This window comes from Oncorhynchus mykiss, chromosome 12, assembly GCF_013265735.2.
Source record: "Oncorhynchus mykiss isolate Arlee chromosome 12, USDA_OmykA_1.1, whole genome shotgun sequence".
NCBI classification, from domain to species: Eukaryota; Metazoa; Chordata; class Actinopteri; order Salmoniformes; family Salmonidae; genus Oncorhynchus; species Oncorhynchus mykiss.
The window spans coordinates 62400790-62410440 of NC_048576.1; the positions used below are offsets into that span (position 1 = coordinate 62400790).

At 43.2% G+C, this 9651-nt stretch overlaps 1 protein-coding gene across 1 annotated transcript; it reads left to right on the plus strand.

Moving 5' to 3' along the window:
• Positions 1 to 1899: 1899 nt before the first annotated feature.
• LOC110537942 (ferritin, middle subunit) lies at positions 1900 to 9395 on the plus strand. The gene is made up of 4 exons (XM_021624418.2): positions 1900 to 2238; positions 2546 to 2692; positions 8613 to 8738; positions 9037 to 9395. Exons 1-4 carry the CDS (start codon positions 2137 to 2139, stop codon positions 9190 to 9192), a joined length of 531 nt encoding a protein of 176 aa, XP_021480093.2. The 5' UTR covers positions 1900 to 2136; the 3' UTR covers positions 9193 to 9395.
• Positions 9396 to 9651: the final 256 nt, after the last annotated feature.

A 9651-nucleotide genomic window follows, 5' to 3' on the forward strand; every position in this document is an offset into this window, starting at 1 on the left:
ATGCACTGTTTACCCTTCTGCTAAAACAAGGTCACCTAGAACAACCTGGACTCAGGGGTAGACGTAACGTAGTAAATGTAAATCTGGGATACTCCAATTAGCATGATATGTTTTGATTGGTATGTATTCATTTGTTGAAGTCCATTATCCATTTCTTATGTTATGTTACAAACTGCATTTTGTACAATGTGTTAAGAATTTGAAAACATATGATATGAATTCCAATTTGTTGTGGCTAACGTTAGGTTGGTTTATCAACTCCCAACCACTTGTTTCTTAACCACACGACTATTTTAAAGTTGACAGGAGAGGAGTATGTCACTGCATGAAGATGTTCTACCGAGATTTGAACTCCGATCGCAGGATTCAGAGTCCTGAACCATCAAACCCAACACAGAGTATTTTCTGAAGTGTTCAGATTTTCCTGTCATTTGTTCCCCCGGCTGAACAGTTGGAGATGAGATGATTGGTAGGCCATGTGAATACTTCAGCACAAAATCAAGGAAGGTTCTACTGATATTTGAACTCGGATCACTGGATCCAAAGAGCAGCTTGCTGAGCATCACATCATATTCTAAATCCAATTGGGAATTGTACATGAACAAATTGATGCGGTTTTTTTTTTGCAAATGTGGACTGTCATTCCTTCACATGTTGCAAATACTTCCAACAGACAACAATCTTTGGACCGCTATATTCTAGGTCCACGAGGCAGAGTAATTCACATGGTAGGTCGTACCGAGATTTGAACTCGGAATGCAGGAATCAGATTCCTGAGTGATAACTTTTACAGCGTTTAACCCTGTACTGAACACTCTCTGAAGGGTTCAGATTGTATTGTCCTTGGTTCATCGGAAAAACACAGAAAATCTTTTCTTGCCTGAACCGGTATGAACTGGGCTACCCTACCATGTAACAACTTGGAAATACGCATATTTCCAACACGATTGATGTGATGAGGGAGAAAAAAATATTGAATATTTTCAGTTCTTTCGGGGCAGCAAGTTTTCAATTAACAAATGTATTAAGCGTTTCCTGTAGGCTAGCCAATTGTGCGTACTGAAGACTGCTTATCTACTCCCACCCACTTGTTTCTTAACCACACAACCATTTTAAAGTTGACAGGAGAGGAGTATGTCACTGCATGAAGATGGTTGGTCATGGTTGAGGTTTCCAGGGTTAGAGTAACATCAGTGCAGAAGTTGTCATATGCTGAGGCAGTTAGGAAGTAGAGGAAGATGGGTCAAGGGGGTGAGATCCTAAGAGGAGGGGTGTGAATAGTAGATCTGTACCAGTACAGAGGGATGAACCAACAAGTGATATATTTTTCAGTAAGATTGGACATTTTTGGCATGTATAGTAATGGTAATCAACTGTACTGCAGGAATGGAACGTAAAGTCGCAGGAAAGTAGAGGTTAAGGTGGCAGCTGCAGAGAGGTATTTGGGTGTGCGAGACTTGACATCAGAATAGTTTTTATCTCATATCTCTTATTCTTATCTGTATTTTTTTTAACTGCACTGTCGGTTAGGGGCTCGTAAGTAAGCATTTCACTGAAAGTTCTACTGTTGTATTTGGCGCATGTGACTAATAAAATTTGATTGGATTAATTTTGAGTTACAGCGTGTTTTAAGTGGTGGTGTCCCCTCCTTTCATGCTGTTGGCCTGAAGTACGACTAAATAGATGTAAATAGGGGAGTATGGTATTTATTATATATATTTTTGTGAGTGTAGTGTTAGATGGTAGGGTATTTGTTGTATTTTTTGTTGTATGGTTGTTGAATAAAAAATATAAAAAAGCTAAGTATAAGGGAGTTATACTCCAGTCTAGTAGGTGGCGGTAATGCAACATTTATTGGATGCCAACCTGCCATTAAATCTCATCGAATAAGTTCGATTCCACTGACGCGGTCCGCTTGGAACAATAAATAGAGCGAACAAGGCTCCTTCCAGTTCACAACTCTGGGAAGACGCATGAAGAACTTCTTGCTTCAACAGTGATTGAACGGAACTCTTCTGCCCGCCTCCCGCGCAATATAACATTCCGGACTGATAACGTAATAATTACTTGAACTGTCTTAGTAAAATAATCTAAGAATCTCTATATTTGTACCGTTAATTTTGATATAAAATTAAAATGGAGTCTCAGGTCCGCCAGAACTATCACCACGATTGCGAAGTTGCCATCAACCGGATGATCAACATGGAGATGTTTGCCTCTTATACTTACACTTCAATGGTAAGGGGACTGTAATTGGCTACCAAGAGGAACAGTTTGTTGCTTTACCTAGTATTATTATGCCTGAGCCTAAATATTTTTCTGTACGCCTAGGCAACTGCTTTGAGGTAGACGTGTCATTCAAATAAAGCTCATAAATATATCCTTGGACAGAGCGTATCTCCTTGACAGGTTAATTGGCAGGTTAAAAATTCGGCTAATGATTTTCCGGATCATATTGCTGTGTCAATCATGTTTAGATCCCTCACTAATAGAATGCGTCCTGTTTGACAGTTGTTTCTAAACACACTTTTGTCTGTCCACCCAGGCTTTCTATTTCTCCCGCGACGATGTGGCTCTGCCTGGCTTCGCGCATTTCTTCAAGGAGAACAGCGACGAGGAGCTGGAGCACGCCGACAAGCTACTCTCCTTCCAGAACAAGAGAGGTGGACGCATTTTACTCCAGGACATCAAGGTGAGCACCTGAGCGTCGAAAACACATTTACATTGTATACGGATAGAAAAAAGAACGTACATTTCTTCGTGGAGGAGGGTTCTGTGGTTTAAGTGGTTCTTGTCTCAGTTGGAAAGGTTTTACCTGGAACCAGGTGGTTGATCTATAATCTATGACTATAAAGGGTTCTTTAGGACTTGCCAATCTAGGGACTTTTTTTTTTTCTGACACTGAACTTCAAGTTGTTTTGGATGAGTAGTCATTCATGTTAATACTGTGTTCATTGTAAGGCAGGCCCTGTGTGGCTGCCCTGGTATTAGAGCAAGATGACCAGAGGAGATAATGTCCTGACTGCTTAGGCCTGAACACACTGCCTCCTTTCCTTCATAACCACTGAACTGAAGAAGCACGAGGGGTGCAACTCCATATACTCTATCCAAACTCTCCCAGTGTTCATATGATCACTGGCCAATTTCAAATCAAATTGTATTGGTCACGTGCACTGACTACAACAGGTGTAGACTTTACGGTGACATGTGTACTTACTAGCTCATTCCCAACAATGCAGAGTTAAAGAAATATTTGCTAAATAAAAATGGAAATGGTAAAGAATAACAAGGCTTTAAACAAGTACTGAGACCATGTGCAGGGGTATGAGGTAGTTGAGAGAATACAGTAGTTAAGGCATAAAAGTGACTATGCGATCAGGATATGTCACTGGTGTGAATATGCGTGTGGGCTTACAGTGGGGCAAAAAAGTATTTAGTCAGCCACCAATTGTGCAAGTTCTCCCACTAAAAGATGAGAGGCCTGTAATTTTCATAGGTCCACTTCAACTATGACAGACAAAATGGGAAGAAAAAAAATCCAGAATCACATTGTAGGATTGTTAATGAATTTATTTACAAATTATGGTGGAAAAATAAGTGTTTGGTCAATAACAAAAGTTTATCTCAATACTTTGTTATATACCCTTTGTTGGTTATGACAGAGGTCAAATGTTGTCTGTAAGTGTTCACAAGGTTTTCACACACTGTTGCTGGTATTTTGGCTCATTCCTCCATGCAGATATCCTCTAGAGCAGTGATGTTTTGGGGTTGTTGCAGGGCAACATGGACTTTCAACTCCGTCCAAAGATTTTCTATGGGGTTGAAATCTGGAGACTGGCTAGGCAACTCTAGAACCTTGAAATGCTTCTTACGAAGCCACTCCTTCGTTGCCTGGGCGGTGTGTTTGGGATCATTGTCATGCTGAAAGACCCAGCCATGTTTCATCTTCAATGCCCTTGCTGATGGAAGGAGGTTTTCACTCCAAATCTCACGATAAATTCATTCTTTCCTTTACACGGATCAGTCGTCCTGGTCTCTTTGCAGAAAAACAGCCCCAAAGCATGATGTTTCCACCCCCATGCTTCACAGTAGGTATGATGTTCTTTGGAGGACAAAGAATGCTGAGTTGCATCCAAACACGACGAGTTGAGTTTTTACCAATAAGTTCTATTTTGGATTGATCTGACCATATGACATTCTCCCAATCTTCTTCTGGATCATCCAAATGCTTTCTAGTGAACTTCAGACGGGCCTGGACATGTACTGGCTTAAGCAGGGAGACACGTCTGGCACTGCAGGATTTGAGTCCCTGGCGGCGTAGTGTTACTGATGGTAGGCTTTGTTACTTTGGTCCCAGCTCTCTGCAGGTCATTCACTAGGTCCCCCCCTGTGTGGTTCTGGGATATTTGCTCACCGTTCTTATCATTTTGACCCCACGGGGCGAGATCTTGCGTGGAGCCCCAGATCGAGGGAGATTATCAGTGATCCTTTATGTCTTCCATTTCCTAATAATTGCTCCCACAGTTGATTTCTTCAAACCAGGCTGCTTACCTATTGCAGATTCAGTCTTCCCAGCCTGGTGCAGGTCTACAATTGTGTTTCTGGTGTCCTTTGACAGCTCTTTGGTCTTGGCCATAGTGGAGTTTGGAGTGTGACTGTTTGAGGTTGTGGACAGGTGTCTTTTATACTAATAACAAGTTCAAACAGGTGCCATTAATACAGGCAACGAGTGGAGGACAGAGGAGCCTCTTAAAGAAGTTACAGGTCTATGAGAGACAAAAATTGCTTGTTTGTAGGTGACCAAATACTTATTTTCCACCATAATTTGCAAATAAATTCATTAAAAATCCTACAATGTGATTTTCTGGATTTTTTTCTTATTTTGTCTGTCATAGTTGAAGTGTACCTGTGGTGAAAATTACAGGCATCTTCTTTTAGTGGGAGAACTTGCACAATTTGTGGCTGACTAAATACTTTTTTGCCCCACTGTATGTAGTGTGTGGGGGTTTAGACTAGTGAGTGCAAAATAAGTGGTTAAACCCATCTACTCAGACCCCTGTTTGCCTCCAGAACAGCCTGCATTATTTTTGGGACCTTCTACAAGGGGTCAAACATTCCACAGGGATGTTGGTCCATGCTGAAATCAGGCAGTTGCTGCAGATATTACGGTGCTGTAGTCATGCTGTCAACAGCCCGTTCCATCTCGTCCCAAAGATTCTCTATTGGTTTGAGGACTGTGCAGTGAACTTAACTCGCTGTTCCAGGCAATGTTTTTCTACTCAATTGCCCGCTGGAGCCACTTGTTTTTAGCTGATAGGCGTAGAGGTCGACTGATTAACTTCCGCGACGCATTTAAGGCCCTCCCCCGCCCTCCTTTCGGAAAAGCTGACCACAACTCCATTTTGTTGCTTCCTGCCTACAGACAGAAACTAAAACAAGAAGCTCAGGTCTGTTCAACGCTGGTCCGACCAATCTGATTCCACGCTTCAAGACCGCTTCGGTCACGTGGATTGGGATATGTTCCGCATTGCGTCCAACAACATTGATGAATACGCTGATTCGGTGAGCGAGTTCATTAGAAAGTGCATTGATGTCGTTCCCATAGCAACGATAAAAAAAATCCCCAAACCAGAAACTGGATTCATGGCAGCATTCGTGTGAAACTGAAAGCGCAAACCACTGCTTTTAACCAGGGAAAGGTGACCGGAAACATGACCGAATACAGTGTAGCTATTCCCTCCCCAAGGCAATCAAACAAGCTAAGCGTCAGTATAGAGACAAAGTCACAATTCAACGGCTCAGACACAAGGTATGTGGCAGGGTCTACAGTCAATCACGGATTACAAACAGAAAACCAGCCCCGTCACGGACCAGGATGTCTTGCTCCCAAAGGCAGGCTACATTTTTTTGCCTGCTTTGAGGACAATACAGTGCCACTGACACGGCCTGCTACCAAAACCTGCCGACTCTATTTCACTGCAGCCGGCGTGAGTAAAACATTTAAACTTGTTAACCCTTGCAAGGCTGCAGGCCCAGACGGCATCCCCAGCCACATCCTCAGAGCATGCCAGACCAGCTGGCAGATGTGTTTACGGACACATTCAATCAATCCTTATCCCAGTCTGCTGTTCCCACATGCTTCAAGAGGGCCACCATTGTCCCTGTTCCCAAGAAAGCTAAGGTAACTGAGCTAAACGACTACCGCCCTGTAGCACTCACTTCCGTCATCATGAAGTGTTTGAGAGACTAGTCAAGGACCAGATCACCTCCACCCTAGACTCACTCCAATTTGCTTACCGCCCAAATAGGTCCACAGACGACGTAATCTCAACCACACTGCCCTAACCCATCTGGACGAGGAATACCTATATGAGAATGCTGTTCGACTACAGCTCAGCATTTAACACCATAGTACCCTCAACTCGTCATCAAGCTCGAGACCCTGGGTCTCGACACCGCCCTGTGCAACTGGGTACTTGACTTCCTGACGGGCCGCCCCCAGGTAGTGAGGGTAGGTTACAACATCTCCACCCCGCTGGTCCTCAACACCGGGGCCCCACAAGGGTGCGTTCTGAGCCCTCCCCTGTACTCCCTGTTCACCCATGACTGTGTGGCCACGCACGCCTCCAACTCAATCATCAAGTTTGCGGACGACACTACAGTGGTAGGCTTGATTACCAACAATGACGAGACGGCCTACAGGGAGGAGGTGAGGGCCCTCGACTGTGGTGTCAGGAAAATAACCTCACACTCAACAAAACAAAGGAGATGATTGTTGACGTCAGGAAACCGCAGAGGGAGCACCCCACTATCCACATCGATGGGACAGTAGTGGAGAGGGTAGTATCAAGTTCCTCGGTGTATGCGTCACGGACAAACTGAATTGGTCCACACACACAGACAGCGTTGTGAAGAAGGCGCAGCAGCGCCTCTTCAACCTCAGGAGGCTGAAGAAATTCAGCTTGACACCAAAAGCACTCACAAACTTTTAGATGCACAATCGAGAGCATCCTGTTGGGCTGTATCTCCGCCTGGTACGGCAACTGCTCCGCCCACAACCGTAAGGCTCTCCAGAGGGTAGTGAGGTCTGCACAACGCAAACTACCTGCCCTCCAGGACACCTACACCACCCGATGTCACAGGAAGGCCATAAAGATCATCAAGGACAACAACCACCCGGGCCACTGCCTGTTCACCCCGCTATCATCCAGAAGGTGGTCTGTACAGGTGCATCAAAGCAGGGACCGAGAGACTGAAAAACAGCTTCTATCTCAAGGCCATCAGACTGTTAAACAGCCACCACTGACATTGAGTGGCTGCTGCCAACACACTCACTCAACTCCAGCCACTTTAATAATGGGAATTGATGTAAAATATATCACTAGCCACTTTAAACAATGCTACTTAATATAATGTTTACATTACTCATCTCATATGTATATACTTTCCTCGACACCATCTACTGCATCTTGCCTATGCTGTTCTGTACCATCACTCATTCTCACTCATATTTATGTACATATTCTTTATCCCTTTACGTGTGTGTGTGTGTAAGGTAGTAGTTTTGGAATTGTTAGATTACTCGCTGGTAATTACTGCATTGTCGGAACTAGAAGCACAAGCATTTCGCTACACTCGCATTAACATCTGCTAACCATTTGTGTGACAAATCGATTTGATTATAATTTTTCAGCGCCGATACCGATCATTGGAGTACCAGAAAAAGTCGATAGAAAAAGGACGATTAATTTGGAATAATGACAATTACAACACTGAATGAACAATTATTTTAACTTAATGTAATACGTCAATACAATTTTAGCCTCAAATAAATGAGACATTTTCAATATTAAATAATGCAAAAAAAGTGTTGAAGGTAAAAGTGCAATATGTGCCATGTAAAAAAAGCTAACGTTTAAGTTCCTTGCTCAGAACATATGAAGCTGTTGGTTCCTTTTCACGAGTCTTCAATATTCCCAGGTAAGTTGTTTTAGGTTGTAGTTATTGTAGGACTATTTCTCTCTATACCATTTGTATTCCATATACAGTGGGGAGAACAAGTGTTTGATACACTGATTTTGCAAGTTTTCCTACTTACAAAGCATGTAGAGGTCTGTCATTTTTATCATAGGTACACTTCAACTTTTTGAGGCAGAATCTAAAACAAATCCAGAAAATCACATGATTTGTAATTAATTAGCATTTTATTGCATGACAAGTATTTGATCACCTACCAACCAGTAAGAATTCCGGCTCTCACAGACCTGTTAGGAGGGCTTCTTAAAGAGAAACTGTTCTCCACCCATTACCTGTATTAACGTCGTCTGCTGTAATAGCCCATCCGTGAGTAGGATCGCCGAGTTGTGTGTTCTGAGCTGGGCTTCTGGAAACACCTTTGTTGCAAGCGCTGTTCTCTATCGACTGAGCCACACCATGATATGCTAGATTTTATGAAGCACATGTGGTTTTTCATAGTGACTGTTAAATATTGTAATTTTATCTTTCTGCATTTTCCTGTTTGTCAATTAAAAGTCAGTTATACTTATTTATCTATGTATAGAAACATCTGCTAGTAGTCCCTAACCCTCCTGTGTTCACTCTGGCCTGTGTAGAAGCCAGAACGTGATGAGTGGGGCAATGGGCTGGAGGCCATGCAGTGTGCTCTGCAGCTGGAGAAGAATGTGAACCAGGCCCTGCTGGACCTGCACAAGATTGCCTCTGACAAGGTTGACCCCCATGTAAGTTATGGTGGAACCACATGTATGTATCACATAGAATACAGGTACTGTCCCAGGAGATCAGGTTGTCGCTCTGCTAACTAATGACACATGATTGTGACCTGCCTCTTCACACACACACACACACAATAGTCCACAGACTCATGAATGCCACTATACACAATGCAGCTCATGCAGGAGTTAGTCAGCTGCAAACACCTCATTATCTGCCCTTATGCCATTACCACCAGGCGCTTGTGTGTTACTGTATCTACGATAGTCTGTAGTCATTCTCTTTTCTGACCTGTTTTCCCTCTAGCTGTGTCACTTCCTGGAGACCCATTACCTGAATGAGCAGGTGGAGGCCATTAAGAAGCTGGGTGACCACATCACCAACCTCACCAAGATGGATGCTGTCAAAAACAAGATGGCAGAGTACCTGTTTGACAAGCACACCCTAGGAGGCCAGAGCTAAACCACTTGCAGGCTACGGCCTCCAGCCTCAGACCAGGACTCCTGGCTTCTCTGATAGATCCTACTGGCTTTGCATTTATAGGGAGGGGAGTATTAAACTGGTGCAGTGCAACACAGCTGTAACATTGAGGTGTTTATGTTGACAACCCTACTGTATTTTGGAGGCAAGGCATCTTGTAAAACAAATAAAAAAAGATCACTGAAGTTTGTTTTCTAAGTGTTGACCTGTAGTAATGGATGTTGTATCAGTCTATTCAGGTTCTTTGCTCTTTTACTGAGCATCTTCATACCAGTGATAAATACTGATAATTGGAGACCTCCTAGTGGCTGAGGGTCATAACAATAGAAGTTCAACATGAGGTTTTATAAAGGATGTTACCTCTCACCACAGAGGGCACTATTACAAGAAATGTGACAGACACCATGTCAATTAAGGGCCCAACTGTCAACTCTACCCATA

Excerpts from the sequence above, each read along its gene's own strand:
- LOC110537942 (XM_021624418.2), top strand. The coding sequence starts at position 2,137 with ATGGAGTCTCAGGTCCGCCAGAACTATCACCACGATTGCGAAGTTGCC. Across the intron at positions 2,693-8,612 it reads TTTTACTCCAGGACATCAAG|AAGCCAGAACGTGATGAGTG; the intron begins GTGAGCACCTGA and ends TGGCCTGTGTAG. Across the intron at positions 8,739-9,036 it reads CTGACAAGGTTGACCCCCAT|CTGTGTCACTTCCTGGAGAC; the intron begins GTAAGTTATGGT and ends TTTTCCCTCTAG.